The following is a 27,862-nucleotide window of genomic DNA, read 5'->3' as shown; positions in this document are numbered from 1 at the left end:
AAGAAGCCACCAAATTTCTACAAGAAATAAATAGCTGAACCAATTTTCAAGCAATTAATGTGGATCAAATTGACCCGCAATATAATAACATGTTTAGAGCACTTGTAAATCTATTAGTCTGGATGGAGTGAACTTGAAGGAACCTTAAAAAAAAACTGAAGGACGGATGTAATTAGCAGTGCTCAGATGTTAGGTGTTCCTACTCCACCTGCTTCAGTGATGATGGAACTGAATGAATGAATCTGTATGAGCATCTCGTCCACTCTTGAACTTAATTAGCGCTAAAGGAGAAAAAATTCATGACTGTCAGAAGAGCTTCATTAATCAGCGAACGTAGCAGGTGCTGACAGTGACTCTGACGACAAACCAAGTGATTTATTGTCTTCTGTTGTCCACAATTTGGCCAATTTAACCAATTATTACAGCTTTTGTGCATAATATAGATACATATATGTGACTCTGGACCACAAAACCAGTCTTAAGTCGCTGGGGTATATTTGTAGCAATAGCCAAAAATACATTGCATGGGTCAAAATTTTTGATTTTTCTTTTATGCCAAAAATCATTAGGAAATTAAGTAAAGATCATGTTCCATGACGATTCTTTGTAAAATTCCTACTGTAAATATATCAAAATGTAATTTTTGATTAGTAATATGCATTGTTAAGAACTTAATTTGGACAACTTTAAAGGTGATTTTCTCAGTATTTTGATTTTTTTGCACCCTCAGATTCCAGATTTTCAAATAGATGTATCTCGGCCAAATATTGTCCTATCCTAACAAACTATACATCAATAGAAAGCTTATTTATTGAGTATTCATATGATGCATACATCTCAGTTTTGTAAAATTTAACCTTATGACTGGTTTTGTGGTCCAGGGTCACATATTTAAAGCAGTGGTTCTCAACTTTCAGAACTCAAGATCCCAAGATTTTAAATTTTGTTAACAGATACTGTGTCAGTATGGGTAAATTAAATAACCTCCATATGTACCAAAACTGTATGTTCTTTAATGAAAGAAATAGTTGTTAAAGAAAAAATAAATATAATTTTAATTTAGCATTTTATTTAGAGTAATAGTTTAGCAAAAAATGAACATATGCTGTAAATTTACTCACTCTCAGGCCATCCAAGATGTAGATGAGTCTGTTTCTTAATCAGATTTGGAGAAATGTGTCATTCCATCACTTGCTCACCAATGGGTGTGAATGGGTGCCGTCAGAATGAGAGACCAAACAGCTGATAAAAACATCACATCGATCCACAAGTAATCCACACCACTCCAGTCCATCAGTTAACATCTTGAGAAGACAAGAGCTGAAACAAATCCTTTATTAAGACATTTTTAACGCCCATAATTACGCTTCCTCCTGTGAAATAGTGGTCTGGTCTGAATCAGGAGAGAACAAATCAAGCACTGTTTACAATCCAAATCAGCTCTAAACAAATATGTGGCTGGATTTTGATGTGAGAGACAACAGGAGATGGACTTTTTCACTGGAGGAAGCATTATTACAGATTACGGACTCATATTTTAGTTAAAAAACATCTTAATGATGGATTTGTTTCAGCTTTTGTCTTCTCAAGATGTTACCTGATGGACTGGAGTGGTGTGGATTACTGTGGTGTTTTTATCATCTGTTTGGACTCTCATTCTGACGGCACCCATTCACTCTAGAGGATCATTTTTAGGTGTACTGTGTTTTTAAATAGATGACATCAAGACAGTTTCAGCTTTTGTATCATTCTTTCATTTCCTCACACACACTCAAGCTTACAAACACACTTTGAGCAATGAAAAACAAGCCCATTTTTAGTTTTCATGTTTATTTTGTGTTCACCGTTTTGTATAAAAATGTACAGTCATGGACAACTTTACAAAATAGAAAACCCATCACACAGTAAGTCGTCAAACACGTAGGCCTACGCAATACTGCTTTGGCATCTAGATTTGTACAGTAAAGTGCAACATGTCGCTTATAAATAATATAAATATACATTCTTGATGCGGGTCGTTGCTTGTTCACAGCGTGTCGAGACGCCCGGGTCTCAGTAAAGTGCAATATGCGCAACAGACACTTTGAGCGCCATATTCATACTTCTGCACGTATACAGGCAACATGAACGAGAGTTTAACCCTATAAAGCCGAATGAAATGCAAATTCATAAGGCCTAAGTGATCAACATGAGGAAAACACAATGCCTTCTGTCGCCTGATTGACAGTTTAGAGTTTTTTTAATCAAGTAAAAGGCCAGCTAGTGCTTCACGTGTCTTTGCTGTCAAATCTTGACTGATTAATTTTCCAGATAAACACGTACTGCACTGAAGCAGCTTGGCTTTACTTGATTCTCCATGAATCATTTTTTAGTCTCAAATCTGATCACATTTTTTGAGGAACGATTGTTTCCACAAGCTTTACTTTCACCGTTCCTCAGAGGAGGAATGATCTTCCCCAAGCCTCCAAAACATCTCATATCTTTTGAGGAATGTTTATTTGTTCATCTCTCAATTAACATCGGATTGCATTGCAATATACGTTGTATCATCTAAATCTCATCTTACTAAGACATATTATTGGAAATATAGAGTGATCTCAATGATTTACATTACAACTTAGACATTTTTGCTCAGATTGAATAATATTTGGCTCTTTTTTCCTTCACATTCTCATTATTTGAGCCATTAAAGCCTGACGTATCAATTATGAACTTTTCCATTTCCAAAAACTGGACTATTATTTTATATATCAGGGCTTTACAGGGTTAAAAACAAAGCGGAGAGGATCTACACCTCGCTGGGTGATCTGGATCGGTACGAGCCGTTGGTCTGAAAGCAGCCGCAGAAAAGCATGTAGATGGAGCGCTGGATCTCCGTGTTGCGGTAGGCGTAGATGATGGGGTTGATCATGGAGTTATAAGTGGCAGGGAGCAAAGTGGCGTATGTGTACACCGGAGGATACTCACGCTCCCCGACCAAACAGTATATAGCGAAGGGCAGCCAGCTTGCGCCGAACGTGCCCAGGATGATGGCGAGCGTAGAGACGCCCTTCTTGGTGGCCACATAGTGTGATGTGGTGAAGAAGTGTTGCTGCAGAGCAATCTGGTGTGCGTGGTGACACACTATCTTGCAGATCTTAAAGTACAGGCTGAGCATGAGGGCAAAGATGACGAAAAACGACGCGGCGAGGAGGGTGAGGTTGGTGCGGTTGAGCGGACGCACGATGCTGCAGGTGGACGGATCGTCCAAGCAGTTCCAGCCCAAAACGGGCAGCAGTCCCAATCCGAGCGAGGCGCCCCATGTCCCCACAAGCATCAGATGCACATAATGCACTGTCTTCTCGGAAAAGTACGTCAAGGCGTTGTACAGCGACAGGTAGCGGTCGACCGTGATGGCGAGCAGGCTGCTGATGGACGCCGTGAAGGACGCCACCAGGAATCCGACCGTAATAAGGCTGATGGTCTCAGACGAGACCAGATACTGGAACGCGAAGTTCAGGATTAATCCCATGCCGGCCAGCAGGTCGGCGGTGGCAAGGCTGCCGATCAGAACGAACATGGGGTTGCGCAGCGTCGGTGTGTAGAAGATGATGGCCACTACGATGGCGTTTTCACAGGCAATCACCGTCCCCGACAGGCACAGCATGATGTCCCACGGGTTGACGTGGAAATCAAGGGCCGCCGATGAGAGCGCCAGGGTCTGGTTGGCGTCGAAGGCTTCGGCTTCCAGCCATGAGGACGCCAGTAAGCCCGCCCCGCTATCGTTGAGCGCCGCACTCTCGTTCATCGCTCAGCCTGGACAAAAATGACATCAAATACATCTATAAATGAAAGACTTCACACTCAGAATAAAAAGCTTGATAATATCATCTTATGCATTAAGAAAATAATCATGAAACGTTTGTGCATAAGCAACTTTTAAAAGTTGAAGTTAAAAGTGTACAAAATTTAAATAGAAGCATGGATATTGCACTTAAAAAAGAGGTAAAACCTCATTAAGAATCTTTATTATATGATTTGCGTGAAGAAATCTCGTTAATTGGCATTGGCAGTCAATTGGAGCTGTCCATGGTGCTGAATCTCAAAATGTTGCTTTTCGTCAAGAACAAATCTTCTATTTTGAGCATAAACATCTTTTAAAAGTTGTAAACTCTTGGTTCAGTGATGTGCAAAAACTGCAGTTGCTGGCGTACTTTTTCCTTCAATAAAAATGAAAAATTAAAAAAGCCAAAGTGGACTTGCATGGACTGCAGATGCATGGACTGTATGCTTAAAATAGAACAAAAACCATATTAAGCGTAATTTAAAACAACATTCAGTCAGTGTTAAAGAATGCAAATTCATCTCTAGGGTATTTGACGATTGACGATTGTCGCTTTAAATGTTGATCGTGCGCAAAAAGTGTAAAAAAACGCACAATCTTTGCTTTGAAATGAAAATAGAAGCAACTTTATGTGGACAAGAGTCTTGCCGATGCATATGGAACTTAAGACATTAAATGAAAATGCAAACCCATAATTTAAAAGCTAAACAAATTAAAATATGATTTAAAATAAACAAAAACAAACATTTGCTTGATAAGCGGCGTTTGTGCATGGCGCTGTCCGTGGTGCTGAAACCAACTTCGCTTTAGTAAAAAAAAAAAAAAAAGACAAAATAACGCGGTTTGCTTGCGCACAAACTCTCAAAACTTGCAAACGCAGCATCTCATTTGAGATTATGATTGGGAAAAACCAGCAATCGCTTTTCGTACCTTTTACTTCACATGGAGGAAAACAGAGACGAAGAGAGTTTCTTCAGCTGAGCGCTTGCGTGTTCTTTTTCAAGTGAATCCTTTACTCCGGTCTGGATTCCCGGACATGAGTCCTGGATCTGGTTTAGAGCACGGGGAGCGGTCGAGGTACCGGCCATGCGGGAGCGAAGAGAGACTGACTGGCTTTTGCGGGTCCGAGCGGCGCTAATAAACCCTGGTGACGTCAGCGCGCCGCCGCCTACATCTGCGCGCGACCGAGCAGCGTTGGGCGCATAACATCATAGCTTCAGGTGAGTGATTGCAACTGATGTGCACAAGATAATATATAAGTGTTCGATCTAAAGAAACATGCTGAGCTCACGTGTCAAAATACATTTTGGGCGCCACTGTATTTTATACAAAATCTGTTTGCATGCATTAAAGGCTGGCATTGCAAACTTGGATGATGGCACTGTAGCGTATGGTGTATGTATGCACTACAATGCATATGTCAATGACGCATATGTTTTCAGTACTTTAATGCATGATCTTAAATGATCAATCTTACAGTAGTTTGCATTGGAAAAGCTAAAAACAAAGCTTCATCTACTGGACATTAGCAGCATCATATTATGGTCCTAAGAACGCACGCGGTCATTTGTAACGTAAATGTGCTGGACTTCCGGTGTCATTCTCATCCAGTTATTTTAACGGTACAAAAACAATCCATTACACTCCTTGATATTGCAAACTGGTATATATTATGTGAATGATCGCAATCATAAATACACTGGTTTGTAGCACAAATAGTTGAATGTTTATTGCACCTTTGTTGGTGTAGTTTATGTACCAAAAGCGTCTGATGAATCGGAAGTCGCACACATTCACAGGAAATGATGATGATAATCAAAATAACATGTATATAATTAAATTATTTATTTATATACACACCACTAGTCAAAAGTTTGGACACACTTGACTTAATTTTTTTTATTATTATTTTTTTTTTAGTCAAATATTATTTATAAAAAAAAAAAAAACACATACAAACTGTGCCAAGGAATGATTCTCATTTTGTTTTATGTTGTTTTATGTTGAATATGTATATGTATATATAAATAAATTAAACAAAAAAAATCTTATTATATTAAAATATACAATACATTAAAACCAATTTTAGTGTTTAAAAAAAATACTGTTTAAATCAGACTAGTTTGTAGCGCAAATGATTTTAGAGCTTACTGCACTTAAAAAAAAATAAAAAATAAGAATTTTTCAAATATTTTGAAATATATATCAAGCTAATTATATATGAAAAAAACCCCTCAGTAAGTTCTGGTGCATGTAAGTGATGCTGAAGTGGAGAAAAAACTTTTTTAAAACATGTATTGAAATTGAAATCTACTGATATACTTAATTAAATCAGACTAGTTTGCAGCGCAAATGATTTCAGTTTTTTCGCATTTCAAAATAAGGTGAATAGCAACCATTTAAAATTTCACTTTTGTCACGGTAAATAAGAAAAAACATTTTTTTATCTGACACCATCACAGTACCATGACATATGAATAGAAATCCTTCATTACAATGGTACATGAACATTTGGAACATGTTAAAGAACAATTTGATGCCATCAGTGTGCCATGGTACAGTCACAGTCATTTTCGTACAGGTTTTAGATGCACGGATATTAAATTCACACTATCTCTGAGTAAAAGAGAACATGCTCTGCAGGTGATTTAGTGACAGAAACAGTCTGCAGAAACGGTCTGTAATGGAGCTCCTGAGGTGAATGTTCTGTTCACACCGTCACAAAGCAGTCAAATATTCACAGCGAACACTAGGCGATCACAGCACCCGCGCGGCCTTTCTGAAGCTCCATTTACAGGACGCTCAGAGAGTCACAGACAGACGACACACGACGCTCATTACCACACAGTCCAATCAAAAAGAGATCTGAAAGTTTCTAATGTGCTTAAGTTTAACACTGCATGCGCTAAAGAACATGTGAGAAGTGTTTCTATAAAAAAAAAACCTAGCAACCGAATTGCACCACCTGCAACATCAGCATCAGATGCATAAGGCCTCAGAGAATAGTGAAAGGAAATATTACATATGATGTGTATATTATGCACAAAATTGAAATGTTTTTATGTATTATCATGTAATTTTCATCTGTATGTCTGATGTGATCATGTGTGTCCTGATGACTGTCAGCAGTATCTGACTGCAGTGAAGCTCATCTCTCTCTCCCTCTCTCTTAGTATCTCTCCATTTCTTTTTATCCTGGTATCCTAGAAACCAGTGCAGCTACATGCATTTACTCACTGCTGAAAAATATGTGATTACAACAATGTAAACAGAGAAAAAAGAAAGAGCAGGGGGAGAATGAAGAAAACGAAGCACTGAGAGAAAGACAAAATAACATCTCATGCAACAGGAACAATAGTAAAACAAATGTCATGTAATGTGTGATGAGCAATTCTAATGCTCATGATCACAAAATAATCCCTCATGTGAAGCTGCATGTACATCTATTCACTTATTGCATAAATCAATTGCCTGGGTCAACAATCACTTATACAGTTTAGTGTCATTATATACAAAAGTATTCCAGAGAGCTGTTAGTTAGTGTTGTAGGTGGTTTCTAACTGGATCAAGTGTCTAATTAAATAGAGACACAATTATATATATATATATATATATAAAACTGACTGATTTTACAGTCTGATGCCACATTTAAACCTTGAACATATTCACTGGTTCACATAAAGTTAAAGATTTTTACAGAAGGGATTTTTGATTTTTCTTTTTATTACTCCATGAATCGGAAAATACTGTCAACAGGCATAAAATTATTTTTTTTAGGGGAAAAAAAACAAGAAAATTATATATAAACAAATCCCTCAGTAAAAATGTTCAGATTATTGATAGGAATAAATCTGTAAGTTTTGGTGTATATAAGTGCTGCTGAAGTGGAGAAAAAAAATATTAAACACGCATTGGAATTGAAATCTATAGATGCAAAAAGACAAAGTGCAAAAATAAAACCAGGTGAATGATACATGAACAAACCCCTCAGTAAAAACCTTCAAAATATAGATAGGAATAAAATTGCTAAGTTTGGTGAATGTAAGTGCTACTGAAGTGAAGAAAAATCTTTTTAAAATACGTATTGTAATTGAAAACAATAGAAGCAAAAAGACAAAGTGCAAAAATAAAACCAGGTGAATGATATATGAACAAACCCCTCAGTAAAGACCTTCAGAATATAGATAGGAATAAAACTGCAAAGTTTGATGTATGTAAGTGCTGCTGAAGTGAAGAAATATCTTTTAAAAATATGTATTGGAATTGAAATCTATATACGCAAATAGACAAAATGCAAAAATAAAACCAGGTGAATGATACATGAACAAACCCCTCAGTAAATACTTTCAGAATATACAGAGGAATAAAACTGCTAAGTTTGGTGTATGTAAGTGCTGCTGAAGTGGAGAAAAATCTTTTTAAAACAAAACATGTATTGAAATTTAAATCTATATATGCAAATAGACAAAGTGCAAAAATAAAACAAGGCGATTGATATATAAACAAACCCCTCAGTAAAAACCTTCAGAATATAGATGAATAAAACTGATAAGTTTGGTGCATGTAAGTGCTACTAAAGTGGAGAAAAAAACTTTTTAAAACATGTATTGGAATTGAAATCTATAGAAGCAAAAAGACAAAATGCAAAAATAAAACCAGGTGAATGATACATGAACAAACTCCTCAGTAAAAACCTTCAGAATATAGACAGGAATAAATCTGTAAGTTTTTGTGTATATGAGTGCTGCTGAAGTGAAGAAAAATCTTTTTAAAACACGTATTGTAATTGAAAACTATAGAAGCAAAAAGACAAAGTGTAAAAATAAAACCAGGTGAATGATACATGAACAAACCCCTCAGTAAAGACCTTCAGAATATAGATAGGAATAAAACTGCTAAGTTTGGTGTATGTAAGTGCTGCTGAAGTGAAGAAAAATCTTTTAAAAATATGTATTGGAATTGAAATCTATATACGCAAATAGACAAAGTGCAAAAATAAAACCAGGTGAATGATATATGAACAAACCCCTCAGTAAAGACCTTCAGAATATAGATAGGAATAAAACTGCTAAGTTTGGTGTATGTAAGTGCTGCTGAAGTGAACAAAAATCTTTTAAAAATATGTATTGGAATTGAAATCTATATACGCAAATAGACAAAGTGCAAAAATAAAACCAGGTGAATGATATGTGAACAAACCCCTCAGTAAAGACCTTCAGAATATAGATAGGAATAAAACTGCTAAGTTTGGTGTATGTAAGTGCTGCTGAAGTGAACAAAAATCTTTTAAAAATATGTATTGGAATTGAAATCTATATACGCAAATAGACAAAGTGAAAAAATAAAACCAGGTGAATGATATATGAACAAACCCCTCAGTAAAGACCTTCAGAATATAGATAGGAAGAAAACTGCTAAGGTTGATGTAAGTGCTGCTAATTAGGAGAAAAAAACTTTTAAAGATATGTACTAGAATTTTAATCTACAGACACAAATAGATAAAGTGTATTAAAACAAATGCTTAAGATCTATTTTGGATGTTTACTTCAACTAGTCTCAAAGAAGTCAAATACACCAAATTTGAACAGTGCACGAAAAAACATCTTGCCTTAAATCCTTAAGTATATTCAGCTCAGTGTGAGCTGAAGTCTATTTTTCACTCTTAAAATGTTAGAATAGCCTCAGCGAGTGACACATTCAGATAAAAAGAGAAATCACATTTTTTATTATTTTTATCCACATCTCTTTTCATCATTGTCCTGAGACTAATGGCGCTTTAATAAGGCCTGTAATCAGCAGCACTTTCCTGAGCGAGCGAGGGAGTATGCATGAATGTGTGTGTGTTCATAAGTTTCCACCTGCTGCCATGTGACTGATTTCTGCAGACGCCTGTGCACTGGATCCAGACTCACGCGGCACACGGAGAGAGAAACGAGACGCTGCCTGCAGCAGAGAGAGACAGAGAGAGAGGCAGCTGAGCATATATCAAATATAATTTACAAACATACAAATTCATTACAAATTCACAAAACCAAAATCAACAAATTATAAAATGACACTACATTTTTTTACATTTTCAAAGAAAATGTAAGCAGTACTTGCCTGTGCAAAAGTCAGTGCCGCAATGCCAGGAAGTTGATAAGATCTTCTAGGTTGTTAGCAACCTTCTAGAAACAACTAGCAACCTCCTGGCAACCACCCAGAAGACCTTAGAAACCACAAAGCAACCAGCTAGAAGACCCTGGGTGATATGGTGGTTGCCAGTAGGTTGCTATGGTCCTGTAGGTGGTTGCTAGGGTGTTTCTGGGTAGGGTTGCAAAGGACGGAAAATTTCCAGAAACTCAACAAAAGTTCTTAAATTTCCCAACATTTCCAAATGATTCCAAAAATTCTGGGAAGTTTTCAAAAATTCACAAAGTTTCTGGAAATTTAGCAGGACTTTTCCACCCCTTTGCAATCCTAATTCTGGGTGGTTGCCAGGTGTTTTTTTCTTCTAGGGTGTTGCTATGTGGTTGCCAGGAGGTTGCTAGGGTGTTTCTGTGAAGGGTTGCAAAGGATGGAAAATTTTAAGAAACTTATCAAAAGTTCTCAAAATTTCTGAATGATTACAAAAATCCTGGGAAGTTTTCAAAAATTCACAAAGTTTCTGGAAATTAAGCAGGAATTTTCCACCCCTTTGCAATTCTAGTTCTGGGTGGTTGCCGGGAGGTTGTTTCTTTTAGGGTGTTGCTATGTGGTTGCTAGGGTGTTTCTGGGTAGGGTTGCAAAAGACAGGAAATTTCCAGAAACTCACCAAAAGTTCTCAAATTTCCCAAAATTTCTGAATGATTCCTAAAATCCTGGGAAGTTTTCAAAAATTCACAAAGTTTCTGGAAATTTAGCAGGACTTTTCCACCCCTTTGCAATCCTAGTTCTGGGTGGTTGCCACGAGGGTGTTTCTTCTAGGGTGTTGCTATGTGGTTGCCAGGAGGTTGCTAGGGTGTTTCTGGGTAGGGTTGCAAAGGATGGAAAATTTCCAGAAACGTATCATAAGTTTCCAAATTTCCCAACATTTCTATATAACTGCAAAAATCCTGGGAAGTTTTCAAAAATTCCCAAAGTTTCTGGAAATTTAGTAAGAATTTTCCACCCCTTTGCAATCCTAGTTCTGGGTGGTTGCCAGGAGGTTGTTTCTTGTAGGGTGTTGCTATGTGGTTGCCAGGAGGTTGCTAGGGTGTTTCTAAGTAGGGTTGCAAAGGACAGAAAATTTCCAGAAACTTACCAAAAGTTCTCAAATTTCCCAAAATTTCTGAATAATTCCAAAAGTTTCCAAAAATTCACAAAGTTTCTGGAAATTTAGCAGGACTTTTCCACCTCTTTGCAATCCTAGTTCTGGGTGGTTGCCAGGAGGTTGTTTCTTCTAGGATGTTGCTATGTGGTTGCCAGGAGGTTGCTAGGGTGTTTCTGGGTAGGGTTGCAAAGGATGGAAAATGTACAGAAATGTATCAAAAGTTTTTAAATTTCCCAACATTTCTGAATGATTCCAAAAATTCACAAAGTTAGTTCTGGGTGGTTGCCAGGAGGTTGTTTGTTCTAGGGTGTAGCTATGTGGTTGCCAGGAGGTTGCTAGGGTGTTTCTGGGTAGAGTTACAAAGGATGGAAAATTTCCAGAAACTTATCAAAAGTTCTCAAATTTCCTAAAATTTCTGGAAATTTAGCAGGAATTTTCCACCCCTTTGCAATCCTAGTTCTGGGTGGTTGCCAGGAGCTTGTTTCTTCTAGGGTGTTGCTATGTGGTTGCTAGGGTATTCGGGGTGGCTGCTTGGGAGTTCTGAATGTTTGCTATGTGTTTTGCTCTTGTTTGGTGTGAAAAGCGTCTTTGTGATCTTCTGGTCTGTAGATGTGCCTTGGGTTCCTCCTTTGTGCATCTGTGAGAGTTTTCCATTCGTTTTCTGCTCCAGAAGATAAAATGTTGCATCTGATCCCTCAGTAAACACAAATCCTGCAGGACGACGTCGAACCAACATGAATATATGAACTGAGTCTCAGCTGAGTCTCATGATCTTTTATTCTGTACATATGTAACCTTATACATCAAGTTATCATCAGGCACAACTTAATTAGAAGCTCATCTGAGAATCGATTTGTTGCACTTTAGTCACAGTGGCGTTTGTTTTTCATAACCTACAAGTTCATATCAAACACTGCTGCATTGCTTTTATAGGGAAAAGGAATGTTGAATATTTTTGACAGCCAAATGGCTAATTTTTTAAAACATTTGGTTTAGATGAGAAGCGTCTCAGAGGTTCACATGTATCTGTTTCTGATGTACTCGCGGTACATGAGGACGTCTTCCTGACACAGAGTCCTGACCCAACCACGACCCGTCTGAACGTGACACTCGAACACCTCGCGGCTCTGGATGTCCACCTCTGGAGCCGAAACCTCGTAGATGCTGTCTGACGGGAACAGAGACACAGGAGTGCTGCCAGAAAAAACAGAGACATTAAGACATTAACTAATAGTTATCACCTTACTCACCCAGTTGATTGATTACATTGATAATTTCAAACATTTTTTGTATTACAACTTTTCTAAAATGTTAGGTTTAAATATGCAAATGAGGCTTTATTTAATGAAATATGCACTCATTTGCATAAATTTCTAGGACAAAAATCTAAACACTGGATCGAGTCTGTTTCGAAATTCTTGTTTATTTATTTATTTTTTGGCATATTAGAGTCAAATGGTTTTACAGAGGGGATTTTGGGTATTTCATTTTGTCATTCAGAAAAAACTTTGAACAGACAGAAAACCATGTTTTTTTTTACAATTTTTGAGTAAAATGTATAAACTCAAGCTAATTGTATATGAACAAATGCCTCTGTAAAAACCTTCAGGATATAGACAGGAATAACAATGTAAAGTTTGGTGTGTGTAAGTGCTACTGAAGTGGAGATTTATGGCTCAGTGTAAGAGAAAAAAACTCATTTTGGTAAAACGGCCTTTAAAAATATGTATTGTAATTCAAATCTATTGACACAAATAGATAAAGTGCTACAAAAGAAACACTTAACAGTGTCTTTTGGGTGTTTTCTTTCCCCTAGTCTGTAAAAACACTTTATGAAAAAGCAAAAAGCCCAAAATCTCAAATTTGACAGGTGCATGAAAAAACTGTTTTTTCCGGCAGTGTCTCCCCTTAAATTAAAAAATTATATACAAAAAATACTATAACATTAAAACAATTTAATTCCAATAGTTGAATACTAAAACTTTTTAATTGAAATATGTATGAATAATTTAAAATGATTTAATTCTAATAATTGAAAATGAAAAAACTACTTTTAAAAATGTAAGAAATTACACTGTAACATATTTAAACACACTACAATTTAAAATGATTAAATCCTAGTAATTAAATATTAAATAAAAATATTATTATCATTTTATTTTTATTATTTTTAAAAATATGTCTGAAAATAGAATAAATTTAATTCTAATAATTAAATAAAAAAAATCTGCATTAAATTAAATTAGAAAATGAAAAAAGTAATTTTAATAAGTAAAAAATATACATTTTTTATTTTTTATTTCTAAAAAATTAATTTAAATAAATATATATATAAATTATTCAATTCTAATAAGTGAAAGATTTCTTTTAAAGAGAACATGCATTAATACATATAAATGGTGGTATAAATATGTGATGTATTGAGCAAGATGCTTAACTTAAATACATCTTAATATAAATACTCTATGAAAATTAGCAGTTTGGCAAATTTGGGTATGTTTACATTTACTTCAATGATTAATAATGCACACCGTTTCTGCATAAATACATAACCAAATAAATGAATTAAAATATTTAAAAGTATTAAACATGTTGTTTACAGTGCTGTTGAAATTATTAACCGTTTATAAATGTTTATAAATATATGTGTGTGTACTATTGTGTATATTTATTATGTAGCCTATATATAAAAGACACACACATACAGTATATATTTTGAAAATATTTACATGCATTTAAATGTTTAAGTTTATCCATATAATTTATTTTAAATATAAATATATTTAATATATAAACAACATTTTTCTTAAATATACAGACATGCATGTGTGTGTGTTTTATACACAGCACACACACATATATTACAGGTATGTTCACAACATTTAAAACTTTACTTGATGTTTAATATGAAACTCAATCTCTTGCCAATTCTTCACACTCATCCAATCTAAAATAAGAAGAGACTAAGTGAACTTTAAAGTGACTTATTCTCTCATGAAATGCAAGAGCAGTGGCAATAAAACTGAAATGAATGTAAATGAAGCAGTAAGTGGTAAAACATGACTCACGCTCTTTCTTTTCTGAAGACAGGTTAGATATTACATGTTCAGATAAGGCACATGTCCACAGACATGAGTCACGCTCTATATTCGCTATTAGAATTAATTCCTGCCTAATCATGGGCTGGTATTATGATCGATTGTCTCATCGCTTATTCATGACTGCTTTACTTTATATCTCAAATCCTCCTACACTTGACTGCAATTACAAGTAGAGACTTAGTTTGCTCTGGAGCTAAATGTATATGAACTCCTCTGACACTGGATGGATGTGTCTCTTATGCTAAATAAAGCTCCATTTATTTGATCAAAAATACAGAAAAAATATTGCAATTCAAAGTAAGTGTTTTTAATTTTAAGATACTTTAAAATATAATTTATTCCTGTGATGCAAAGCTGATTTTTCAGCATCATTACTCCAGTCTTAAGTCACATGATCCTTCAGAAATCATTCTAATATACTGATTTATTACTTTTATTATCAATGTTGGATACAGTTGTGCTGCTTAATATTTTTTGGAACCTGTGATGTTTTTTTTCAGGATTCTTTGATGAATAAAAAGTTAAAAAGAACAGCATTTATTTGAAAAATAGAAATATAAGTCTTTACTATCACTTCTTGTTAATTTAACAAATCCTTGTTGAATAAAAGTATTTATTCAAAAAAAGTAAGAAAGAAAAAATTTACTGACCCCAAACTTTAAATGATAGAGTATATTGTTACAAAAACAATGATAATAAATCAGTATATTAGAATGATTTCTGAAGGATCATGAGACACTGAATACTAAGTAATGATGCTGAAAATACAGCTTTTCATCACAGAAATAAATTCAGTTTTAAAGTATATTCACATAGAAAAGCACTATTTTAAATGGCAATAATATTTCACAATATTACAGTCTTTTATGTATTTTTAATCAAATAAATGCAGCTTAGGGAGCAGAAAAGAAAAAAACATTAAAAATCTTACTGATCCCAAACTTTTGAACAGTAGTGTATATTGTTACAAATGTTTTTAATTTTACATTAATGCTGTTCTTTGTAACGTTTTATTTATCAAAGAATCCAAAAAAATATTAAGCAGCACAACTGTTTTCAACACTGATAATAAATCAGTTTATTAGAATGATTTCTGAAGAATCACGAGACACTGAATGAGTAATGATGGTAAAAATTCCGCTTTGCATCACAGAAATAAATTCAGTTGTAAAGTATATTAAAATAGAAAACCACAATTTTAAATAGCAATAATATTTCACAATATTACAGTTTTTTCTGTATTTTTAATCAAATAAACGCAGCCTTGATGAGCAGAAAAGACTTCTTAAAAAAACATAAAAAAATCTTACTGATCCCAAACTTTTGAACAGTATAGTGTATATTGCTACAAAAGTTTCCTATTTTACATAAATGCTGATCTTTGTAACGTTTTATTTATCAGAGAATAAAAAAATATTAAGCAGCACAACTGTTTTCAAAATTGATTATAAATCAGTATATTAGAATGATTTCTGAAGAATCACGAGACACTGAATACTAAGTAATGATGGTGAAAATTCAGCTTTGCATCACAGAAATAAATTCAGTTTTAAAATATATTAAAATAGAAAACCACTATTTTAAATTGCAATAATATTTCACAATATTACAGTTTTTTTATGTATTTTTAATCAAATAAAGGTAGCTTGAGGAAACACAAAAAAAAACATTAAAAACTGAGCACAAACTTTTGAACGGCAGTGTATATATAATTTATTAAATTTACTTATCTCAAATGATCAGAATACTGTCTTTAACTACAGGAAGGATCAACATTTAAAAGATAAATGGACTTTACTATCAGTTTGTCTGTTTTTTTTTACTCATGCTGCTGAAGGGTTTGATTTCATCCGTCTGTCTGATTCAGTTTCCTTCATCCTATTATCCGACAGAAAGACACATCAAGACGTGACACTTCCTACTTCCTGAGGAAGTTACAGCAGCGCGTCCATTTGAGTCTCACACACACTCAGACAGGAAGCATTACATCATCAGACAAATGTGTCCAAACATTTGCTCATCTTAAACATTCACTCACATCCTGTGAAGCCTGGATATACACTGCTGCTCAAATGTTTGGGATCAGAAAGAAGTCTCTTCTGCTCATCAAGGCTGCATTTATTTGATCAAAAATACAGAAAAAACATTTAATATTGCACAATGTTATTGCAACATAAAATAATGTTTTTTACTTTAATGTTCTTTAAAATTTAATTTATTTCTGTGATGCAAAGCCGAATTTTTATCAGCTGTTACTCCAGTCTTCAGTGTCACATGATCCTTCAGAAATCATTCTAATATGCTGATTTGTTACTTTTATTACCAATGTTGGAAACAGTTGTGCTGCTTAATATTTTTTTGGAACCTGTGTTCCTTTTTTCAGGATTCTTTGATGAATAACAAGATAAAAAGAACAGCATTTATTCAAAATATTAATCTACTTTAACCATGTAAATCGGTGCTATCACTTTTTATTAATTTAACACATCCTTGCTGAATAAAAGTTTTATTTTTATTTTTTTAAAAAGAAAGAAAAAAATTTACTGACCCCACACTTTTGAACAGTAGTGTATATTGTTGGAAAACCTTTCTATTAAAAAAAAAAAAAAAAAAACATTTTACTGTTCTTAAACTTCTGAGTGCTCTAGTGTAGGTTTTTAGATCGGTATGATTTTTAATGTTTTTGAAGAATTGTTTTCTGACCCAAAATACAACAAAAACAGTAAAAATTATGAAATATTATTTCAATTTAAAACAGCCGTTTTCTATGTGAATATATGTAAAATGTCATTTATTTTTGTGATCAAAGCTGTATTTTCAGCATCATTACTCCAGTCTTCAGCGTCGCATGATCCTTCAGAAATCATTCTAATATACTGATTTATTACTTTTATTAACAATGTTGCCAAATGTTTTTTGGAAGCTGTGATTCTTTTTTAGGATTCTTTGATGAATAACAAGTTTAAAAGAACAGCATTTTTTCAAAATATATATTTTTTCTAAATATGCTATCACTTTTTATTAATTTATCAAATCCTTGGTGAATAAAAATGACTCATCTCAAACTTTAGGATGGTAGTGTATATTGTTAGAAAACCTTTCTTTAAAAAAAATAAAAATAAATAAATAAAAATTGTACTGATCTTAAACTTTTGAGCGCTAATGTAGGTTTTTAGATCGGTATGATTTTTTATGTTTTTGAAGAATAGTTTTCTGATCCAAAATAAAACAAAAACAGTAGAAATTATGAAATATTATTTCAATTTAAAACAGCTATTTTCAATGTGAATATATGTAAAAATGTTATTTATTTTTGTGATCAAAGTGGAATTTTCAGCATCATTACTCCAGTCTTCAGCGTCACATGCTCCTTCAGAAATCATTCTAATATACTGATTTATTACTTTTATTATCAATGTTGCCAAATGTTTTTTGGAAGCTGTGATTCTTTTTTTTTCAGGATTCTTTGATGAATAAAAGGTTAAAAAGAACAGCATTTCTTTAAAATAGAAAGGTTTTCTAACAATATACACTACCATCCTAAAGTGTGAGGTGAGTAATTTTTTATTCTTTCTTTTTTAAAAGAAATTAATACTTTTATTCACCAAGGATTTGATAAATTAATAAAAAGTGATAGCATATTTAGAAAAAATATGAATAAATGCTGTTCTTTTTAAAAGTATCACAGGTTCCAAAACAAATATTAAGCAGCACAATTGTTTTCAACATTGATCATAAATCAGCATTTATGATCTGAAGACAGCTGATGAAAATTCAGCCTTGCATCACAGAAATAAATTACATTTTAACATATATTCCCATAGAAAACAGTTACTTTAAATTTAAATAATATTTCACAATATTACATTTTTTTCTCTATTTTTGATCAAATAAATGCAGCCTTGATGAGCATAAGAAACATCTTTAAAAACCAGTGTATAATAACACGTTCATAAAGCTTTGTGTAAAAACCAAAAGCATAGGCGTCATTCATCAACACATTTGACTGTAAATCATCTGTAAAACAGCCATTATGAGGTATCATACATTATAAATAACGCAACGATATATAAACAGACCTTCAAAGAAAGCATTCATTAATATTTGATTCATTGCCAACAGCTGCTTCTCGCATCGTAATGTCATTTAATGTAATATGCTTAATATTTTTCACTTTAACGACAGTAAATCACATTTACACACTCTCACAAACACACACTCATGTCCAGTGCAGGCTTGACCTTTACAATCATGTGTAAGTCGACACCTATCAGATGATCTGCGCTCCGAATGAGCCAATTAAACACAAGATCTCTGCCAAACTCCGCCCACAAACATTTCCCACCTTAAGGGACCAATGAGGCGTCGGCTGAACGCAACACACACAGAGAGAAGAGCGGAGATGTCAAAACAAAGACACGCTTCTAAGAGCAGCGTCAATGTAGTGTGAAAATGATGTTATGTAACGACAGGAAATATTTATGTGGCACAAAAAGAGGTTTTGATGACTGCAATAAACTTAACATATTTAGTAAACTATTATTTAAAAAACTACTACAAGTGTAAAAATGAATACATTTTGAACTATACCATTTATATGCACACTAAAAGTTATTTGTTTTTAAAGAAAATAATACTTTTATTCATCAAGTAATTATAAGAATATGTTTTTTGATCAAATAAATGCAGCCTTGATGAGCAGAAGAGACTTCTTTTAAAAACATAAAAAAAAAAAAAAATCTTAAACCCAAACTTTTGAACATTTTATGTAAAAATGAATATTAAGTGATTTGATCAGGCAAAAAATACAAAAAAAATATAATATTATATATAAATGTATATTTAGATCAGTAAGATTGAATGCTTTTTAAAGGAGACTTTCTGCTCATCAACGCTGCGTTAATTTGATTAAAAATACAGAAAAAAATGTAATATTGTGAAATGTTAATGGAAATTAAAAAAGTGGTTTTCTATTTTAATATACTTTTAAAATATAATTTATTCCTGTGATGCAAAGCTGAATTTTCAGCATCATTACTGCAGTCTTCAGTGTCACATGATCCTTCAGAAATCATTCTAATATACTGATTTATTATCAGTGTTGAAAACAGGTAATATTTTTTTGGAACCTATGATATATATAAAAAGAGCAGCATTTATTTAAAATAGAAAACTTTTATAACAATAAACACTGCGTTCAAAGTTTGGGGTCAGTCAATTTTTTCTTTCTTTCTCTTTTTGAAAGAAATTAATACTTTTATTCAGCAAGGATGTGTTAAATTGATAAAAAGTGATAGTTAAGACTTATATTGTTATATAAATGCTGTTCTTTTTAACTTTTTATTCATCAAAGAATCATGAAAAAGTATCACAGGTTCCAAAACAATATTAAGCAGCACAACTGTTTCCAACATTGATAATAAAAGTAATAAATCAGTATATTAAAATGATTTCTGAAGGATCATGTGACACTGAAGACTGGAGTAACGCTTTGCAACACAGAAATGAATTATATTTTAAAATATATTAAAATAAAAAAAAAAACTTATTTTGAATTGCAATAATACATATATGTAACCCTGGACCACAAAACCAGTCATAAGGGTCAGTTTTTTGTAAGCTTTTCGGATAGGACAATATTTGGCTGAGATAGAACTACTTGAAAACCTGGAATCTGAGGGTGCAAAAAAATCTAAATATTGAGAAAATCGCCTCTAAAGTTGCCCAAATGAAGTTCTTAGCAATGCATATTATTAATCAAAAATTAAGTTTTGATATATTTACAGTAGAAAATGTACAAAGTATCCTCATGAAACGTGATATTCAGTAAATATCAAAAACGAAAAATCAAAAAAAAAAAATTTTTTTTTTTATTTTTTTTTTTTTATATTTAGGTTTAATTTATTTTTATTTAAGTTTCAGTTTAAGTTCAGTTTAAGCTTTTATTTCCAATCATGTGACACTGAAGACTGATGAAAATTCAGCTTTGCATCACAGAAATAAATTATATTTTAAAATATATTAAAATAAAAAAACTGTTATTTTGAATTGCAATAATATTTAATATTTTCTGTATTTTTGATCAAATAAAAGGAAATCTGATGTGCAAAAGAAACACTTGAATGGCAGTGTATATATACATAAAACACATTTTTCCACACACTCACAGGCTGATGACGGCGTCTAGTTTCGTGGTATCGTCACGTCTCTCCACCTTGTGCTGGTTCTGACCCAGATGAGCAAATCTATAAACACACACAGAGATAAAGAATGAAAGAATCAGTCAATAAATGATCAGCAGAATCACTGAATCAGTAGAAACACATCAATTCAATACTCAGTTCAGCTGCAACAAAAAAAAGTGCAGAAATCATAACTTTCAACTGTCATTTGTATCAGAAATTTCTGAAAAACACACATTAACTGCTGAGTTTCCTAGAAGCTTCTGCGGTCATGTGTGGAGTGTGTTTGAGCAGAATAAAATTCAATATATATTGATAGTTACACGTTTAATTACATGAGACAAATTCAGAGCATTTTACCTGTGGAGATGTGTGTGTGTGTGTGTGTGTGTGTGTGTGTGTGTGTGTGTGTGTGTGTGTGTGTGTGTGTGTGTGTGTGTGTGTGTGTGTGTGTGCGTGTATAAGCGTGTGTCGAGCCGCTGGTGAAAGTGGTTTGACTCATATGGCTTCAGGGATTGTCTGGAGAAAGAAACAGCGTGTGGAGAACAGCGTGAGATGAACAAACCCAGCTTTCTAAGAAACGCCGAGAGAAGCAGTTCACAGAGTAATTACAACTAAACCATAAAAACACATTTCTGTTACTTGAAATACATGTTAACCAAAATACATACATGTAACCCTGGACCACAAAACCAGTCATAAGGGTCAGTTTTTTGATCATCTGAAATCTGTAAGCTTTTAAATTAGGACAATATTTGGCTGAGATTGAACTATTTGAAAATCTGAGGGTGCAAAAAATCTAAATATTGAGAAAATCGCCTTTAAAGTTGTTCAAATTTAGTTGTTAGCAATGCATATTACTAATCAAAAATTAAGTTTTGATATATTTATGGTAGGAACATTTACAAAGTATCTTCATGAAACATGATCTTCAGTTAATATCCTAATGATTTTTGGCATAAACGAAAAGTCAAAAAAATATTTTTATTTTTTTTTAATTTAAATGTGTTTTTTATTTTTAGGTTTAATTTATTTTTATTTAAGTTTTAGCTTTTATTTATTTCCAATTAATAATTTAGTGCTTCATCTTAAACGTTTTTTTCAATTTAAATTTCATTCCGTTTAAGTTTAACTAATAGTGACATTTTATTTTTTTATTTATATTTATTTTTAATTAACAAAATGTTTTTAATAGTTTTAGTTTGATGTCTTTTTTAATATTATGCATTTTTAATTAGTTTATTGTAATTACTAATTGTGTAGGGTGTAATTGTCATAGGGTGCAAAAAAATCTAAATATTGAGAAAATCGCCTTTAAATTGTCCAAATTTAGTTGTTAGCAATGCATATTACTAATCCAAAATTAAGTTTTGATAGATTTATGGTAGGAAATTTACAAAGTATCTTCATGAAACGTGATCTTCAGTTAATATCCTAATGATTTTTGGCATAAACGAAAAATCAAAAAATGTATTTATGGTTTTTTTTTTATATTTAGGTTTGATTTATTTATTTATTTATTTATTTATTTATTTGTTAGCAATGCATATTACTAATCCAAAATTAAGTATTGATATATTTATGGTAGGAAATTTACTAAATATCTTCATGGAACATGATCTTCAATTAATATTCTAATGATTTTTGGCATAAACGAAAACCCATACAACGTATTTTTGGCTATTTCTACAAACTTATGAAAAAAAGCCATAAAAGCCATAAAAACACGTTTGCGTTACTTGAGATAAAAACAACCTTAATAGAAGTTAAACATGAAAAATATAAACTAATTTTATTTCAGCTTGTTAACAAACTAAATCCATGAAACATTTTTGTTACTTGAAATACTGTAACTTATACATTAAACTGAAATCAAATAAAACATTTAGTGCTTCATCTTAAATCTATTTCAATTAAATTTTCATTCAGTTTAAGTTTTAACTAATAATAACATTTTATTTTATCACTCTTTTTTAACTAATAAAATGTTTTACCTTTTTTATGCGTTCGTTTTATGTTTCTAAAGCTACAGTTTGCAATGTCTACTTGACACATTCACATTTAACACAAAAATAGCTTTAAATAATATTTTGTGGGTATTTTCAGTCAAATTTATTTTGTGATTTATTAGATTAATTAATCGAAACAGCATGTGATTAATTCAACTGAAAATTTTAAATCGACTGACAGCCCTAGTTTTAGTGTTAATGTTTTTTAATAGTTTTAACAATAATAGTTAATAGTTTTTTTTAAATTAGTATTTAGATTTAAGTTTCAGTTTTGGCTTTTATTTATTTCCAATTAATAATTTAGTGCTTCATCTAAAATTTATTTCAGTTTAAATTTCATATAGTTTGAGTTTTATCTAATGAATAAAACTTAATCTTAAACTAAAATAAAATAGCATTTTATTTAATCCCTCTTTTTTAATAAACAGAATGTTTTTAATAGTTTTAATTAGATTTTTTTTGATATTATGTATTTTTATTTATTTTTAAAAATGTTAATTAATTTTTATTTCAGTTTTAGCTTTTAGTTATTTTCAATAAATAATTTTAGTGCTTCACCGTAAACTTTTTTCAGTTTAAATTTCATTCAGTTTGCATTTTATCTAATGAATAAAACTTAATCTTAAACTAAAATAAAATAGCATTTTATTTTAACCCTCTTTTTAAATAACAAAATGTTTTTAATAGTTTTAGTTTGATGTTTTCTTTTTACATTGTTTTTTTCAACGATTCTTTGTAGAGTCTGAGTGAAAAACAAAAAACAAAAAAAAAACAAAAAAAACAGAGAATACAATCAAGTGTGCAAAACCAAACATAAAGAGTGACATTTCCAAGACAGAAACCCGTCTGTGAGAAACAGAAACATGAAAGCAGATGTTTGTTTTTGATCAATTATATTTAAATTATGCAGAAAATGATACTTTTATTCATCAAGCATGCATTAATTTGGTCAAAAGTGACAGTAAAGACATTTATAATGTTACAAAAGATTTCTATTTCGAATAAATTCTGTTCTTTTGAACTTTCTATTCATCTGTGAATGATAAAAAAATAAAATGCATGACGATTTCAACAAAAAAATTGTGCAGCACAACTGTTTTCAACATTGAAGATAATCTGAAATGCTTCTTGAGCAGCAAATCAGAATATTAGAATGATTTCTGAAGGATCATGTGACACTGAAGACTGGAGTAATGATGCTGAAAATTCAGCTTTGAGCACAGAAATTACAGTTTAACAGATATTCACATAAAAACTACCATAGCCTTTTAGTTCCACGTTAAAATATATATAAAAATCTAACATTATGGGATTAAAGTCATAATATTTTGAGAATAAAGTTGAAATATTACGAGAATAAATTTGAAATATTTCGAGAATAAATTTGAAATATTCCGAGAATAAATTTGAAATATTCAGAGAATAAAGTCAAAATATTCCGAGAATAAAGTCAAAATATTCCGAGAATAAAGTCAAAATATTCCGAGAATAAAGTCAAAATATTCAGAGAATAAAGTCAAAATATTCAGAGAATAAAGTCAAAATATTCCGAGAATAAATTTGAAATATTCAGAGAATAAATTTAAAATATTATGAGAATAAATTTAAAATACTATGAGAATAAATTCTAAATATTCCGAGAATAAATTAAAAATATTCAGAGAATAAATTCTAAATATTCAGAGAATAAATTAAAAATATTCAGAGAATAAATTCTAAATATTCAGAGAATAAATTAAAAATATTCAGAGAATAAATTCTAAATATTCAGAGAATAAATGTAAAATATTATGAGAATAAATTCAAAATATTCAGAGAATAAATTCTAAATATTCAGAGAATAAATTCTAAATATTCAGAGAATAAATTAAAAATATTCAGAGAATAAATTCTAAATATTCAGAGAATAAATTCAAAATATTATGAGAATAAATTCAAAATATTCAGAGAATAAATTCTAAATATTCAGAGAATAAATTCTAAATATTCAGAGAATAAATTAAAAATATTCAGAGAATAAATTCTAAATATTCAGAGAATAACTTAAAAATATTCAGAGAATAAATTCTAAATATTCAGAGAATAAATTCAAAATATTATGAGAATAAATTCAAAATATTATGAGAATAAATTCAAAATATTCTAGTAATTTCAACATTATTCTCAAAATATTAAAACTTTAATCTTAGATTTAAAAAAAAAAAACGCAGTCGTAGAAAACAGATATTTTAAATTATAAAAATATTTTAGAATTTTCCTGTATTTCTAACCTGTGGTATATGAGGATGTCTTCATCCGGCGGGTCGGCCAGTAGGTTCAGACCGTACGTCTCTTTCACAGGCGGCAGACGCTGCTGAGGCTGATCCTATAAGGTCACACAGGTCAAAAGGTCAATGAGATCAAAGGTCAAACACAGATGGCAGAGTTCAGTATATTAGAATGATTTCTGAAGCATCATGTGACACTGAAGACTGGAGTAGCGATGCTGAAAATATCTGCTTTGCATCACGGAGAAAAATTACATTTTAAAATATATTCACATAGAAAAGAGTTATTTTGAACTATAAAAATATTTCACATTTTTTAGAGTATTTTTAATCAATTAAATGCAGCCCTGATGAGAATAAGAAATCTTTTCATAAACTTTAATGAATTAAAGTGCATTGTACTTGTTGTATGTGTTTTAAAGCAGCATGAATCTGTTTAACAGTTTGTCCAAACACATCAAACACTAAGAAGTGAACTCAAAGGTCTCCCCTCACTAACGAGCAGCTGTTATGTAAGCGGTTGACGGGTTGACGAGTGTGTTTGTACGGGTGTTTCCCTCCGGCGGCCCTGCCTTCTCAGTTTTACTCATATACATACTGATTAAACTCCAGAAGTGACTGATGTGACGTTTCTCACGCAGCAGTGTAATTACAGTGTCGCAGGTAATGAGGTTTTCACGTTTAAATATTTCATCAGCCGCGGCCGGTGAGTTCTGTCTCGCCATTTGCACGCGACAAACGCATATGCGAGCGACGGCTTTTTACACGTGAGCCAGATGAGAAATGAAGCTCAGCTCCAGAGTAATATGAGTGAAAAATGGACGTGAGACCAATAAAAAAAAGTAAATGGAGAGACAAACGCGGCGGAGGGGGTGGAAATGATAAAACAAGACAAGAAAACAGATAAAAATGATTTAAAAAAAAGAAAAAAGTAACATAAAAAAACAAATAAAAAAGGAGAAAAAAAGAGAAGAAAAAATCTATGAATAAAAAATATTTTTCCAAAATGAAAAGCAAACAGATAAAAAGGGATTAAAAAAGTAAAAGATAAACAGTATAAAAACAAATAAAAAAAGGAAAAAAGCTGAAGAAATAAAATAAAATAAAATGTATCAATATTTTTTTCCAAAATAACAAAAAAAGAAACCAGATAAAAAATAAAAAGGAAATAAATATAAAAAAGGAAAAAATATCATAATTGAAAAAAAAAATAAACAAAACAGATACAACAGATAAAAAGGGGGAAAAGAAAACCGATAAAAAGGATTAAAATAAAGAAAAGGAAAAAATAAACAACATAAACTAATAAAAAAAGGAAAAGAAGAATAAATAAAAAAAACATATAAATATGAAAAAATCCTTTTCCAAAATGAAAAGCACCCCCCCACCCAAAAAAAGAAAAACTAAATAAAAATATAAAAAGAAAAAAGATCAAAAATCTAAAAATAAACAACTTAAAAAAAAGAAAAGGTAAAAAAGAAAAAAGGAGGAAAATAAAATAAATAAATAAAAAAACAAAAAAAGAACAGAAAACTAAAAAGAAAAAAGTAACAAAATAAACATAAACTAATAAAAAAAGAAGAAGAAAAATAAATTAATTAAATACATGAATAAAAACATATTTTTTTCCAAAATGAAAAGCATTCTCTCCATCCAAAAAATTCAATACAAAAATCGAAAAATTCTATAAAAATATATTTTTATATAATTACTTTTATATGTGATATATTTTTATAAATATATTTTTATACAAAGAAATTATAAAAAACCTATAACCATATACATATTTTTGTTTTCCAAAACAAAAAGCTAAAATTAGAGAACAGATAAAAGTATGGAAATGTATTTTCCTAAAAAGCAAAATAAAAGAAAAAAAAAGTATTTTTAAGGAAAAACCAACAGAAAAAAAGAAAAAGGGGGGAAAACATAAATTAATAAAAACAAAAAGCCAAAAGAAAAAAGTAAGATAAATGGGGGCAAAATAATTTCCTAAAAGCAAAACCAAAAAAAAAAGAAAAAACTTTTAAAAGATAGTCTCCTCCTGACATACAGTATAACACACCTCCACACAACACTGCCTTCATCCACTCACACATGAACACACTGCCTCTGAGTGAGTGAGTGAGTGAGTGAGTGAGTGAGAGTGTGTGTGTGTGTGTGTGTGTGTGTGTGTGTGTGTGTGTGTGTGTGTGTGTGTGTGTGTGAGTGAGTGAGTGAGTGAGTGAGTGAGTGAGTGAGTGAGTGAGTGTGTCGCCATGGCAACAGGTCAGTGTGACTGTGACAAACAATCAGAGGACTGAACCGGATCTGCGTGACTCTTTCATCCTTAATACCTGCAACCTTCAGTTTGGACCTTCATGATTTCATACAAAACAGCTGCAAATAAGTCACAGCTGCATTTTTCAAAAAAAAAAAAAAAAAATGAAAATTATAATTTAAAAATTATAAAAAAAATATTTGAAAATAATCTTGTTATCCCCTTGAATGAAGTTTATTTTTCCGCCCCATTGGCAAATATCTGTTCTTGTTTTAAGCAGTGAGTTCAAAAGGCCCTAAAAATGCAATTTCTGGTAAACTTTTGCTATTTTAACAATGAAATTGAATCAAGAAAAATGAAAACTGCAGGAATACAAAAAAAAAGGCAGCTCAAGTTGGTTTTGATCAAGAGTCCTGATCAGTTCAGTCTGACCTGAACAATCTGAGCAGCACATTTTCACTCCGTTTACAAACAAATGACTTTCTGATGCAAGAAAGAGAAGAGAAGAGAAGAGAAGAGAAGAGAAGAGAAGAGAAGAGAAGAGAAGAGAAGAGAAGAGAAAAGAAAAGAAAAGAAAAGAAGAGAAGAGAAGAGTCCGTATTCATGTTATTCATTAAAGTCCTGAGCGTCCGCTCATACATTCATCTCTCATCCATTAAAGTCCCTTCGTTCTTCCCTCAATCCCTCTTTCAGTGTCTCTCAAGGTAAATAAACCCAAACGGCCTTGTTGGCATAGCAACATAGAAACCTTGAGTCACACACGAGGGGCGAGAGACAGAGAGAAAGAGAGAGAGCAAAAATCAAATACACAATAAAATAAAATAAAAATATTTAAAAGATTAAAAGATTTAAAATTTAACATCTAATTAATACAACTATTTTAATATTTAAATTATTAAATTAATTAAATTATTAACATGTATATTTGTACATTGCATTTATAGCATGTTGTT

The 27,862-nt window shown here is 31.8% G+C and overlaps 2 protein-coding genes across 2 annotated transcripts in view; both read right to left on the bottom strand.

The window, feature by feature from the left end:
- Window positions 1–1,876: 1,876 nt before the first annotated feature.
- LOC141283646 (G-protein coupled receptor 6-like) lies at window positions 1,877–3,787 on the bottom strand. The gene has a single exon (XM_073816955.1). It carries the CDS (start codon window positions 3,785–3,787, stop codon window positions 2,789–2,791), a length of 999 nt encoding a protein of 332 aa, XP_073673056.1. The 3' UTR covers window positions 1,877–2,788.
- An 8,065-nt stretch (window positions 3,788–11,852) lies between these two features.
- LOC141348574 (apolipoprotein B-100-like) overlaps window positions 11,853–27,862 on the bottom strand; it is a 62,829-nt gene continuing 46,819 nt past the window's right edge. The window contains 3 exon segments of the mRNA XM_073852852.1: window positions 11,853–12,287; window positions 20,362–20,439; window positions 24,656–24,750. Coding sequence (XP_073708953.1) covers window positions 12,110–12,287; window positions 20,362–20,439; window positions 24,656–24,750 — 351 coding nt within the window. The 3' untranslated portion in view covers window positions 11,853–12,109.

This window comes from Garra rufa, chromosome 13 (assembly GCF_049309525.1).
Source record: "Garra rufa chromosome 13, GarRuf1.0, whole genome shotgun sequence".
Lineage (NCBI taxonomy): Eukaryota > Metazoa > Chordata > Actinopteri > Cypriniformes > Cyprinidae > Garra > Garra rufa.
Note: the sequence above shows the minus strand (reverse complement) of the source record. Positions and strands in the feature narration are given on the sequence as shown.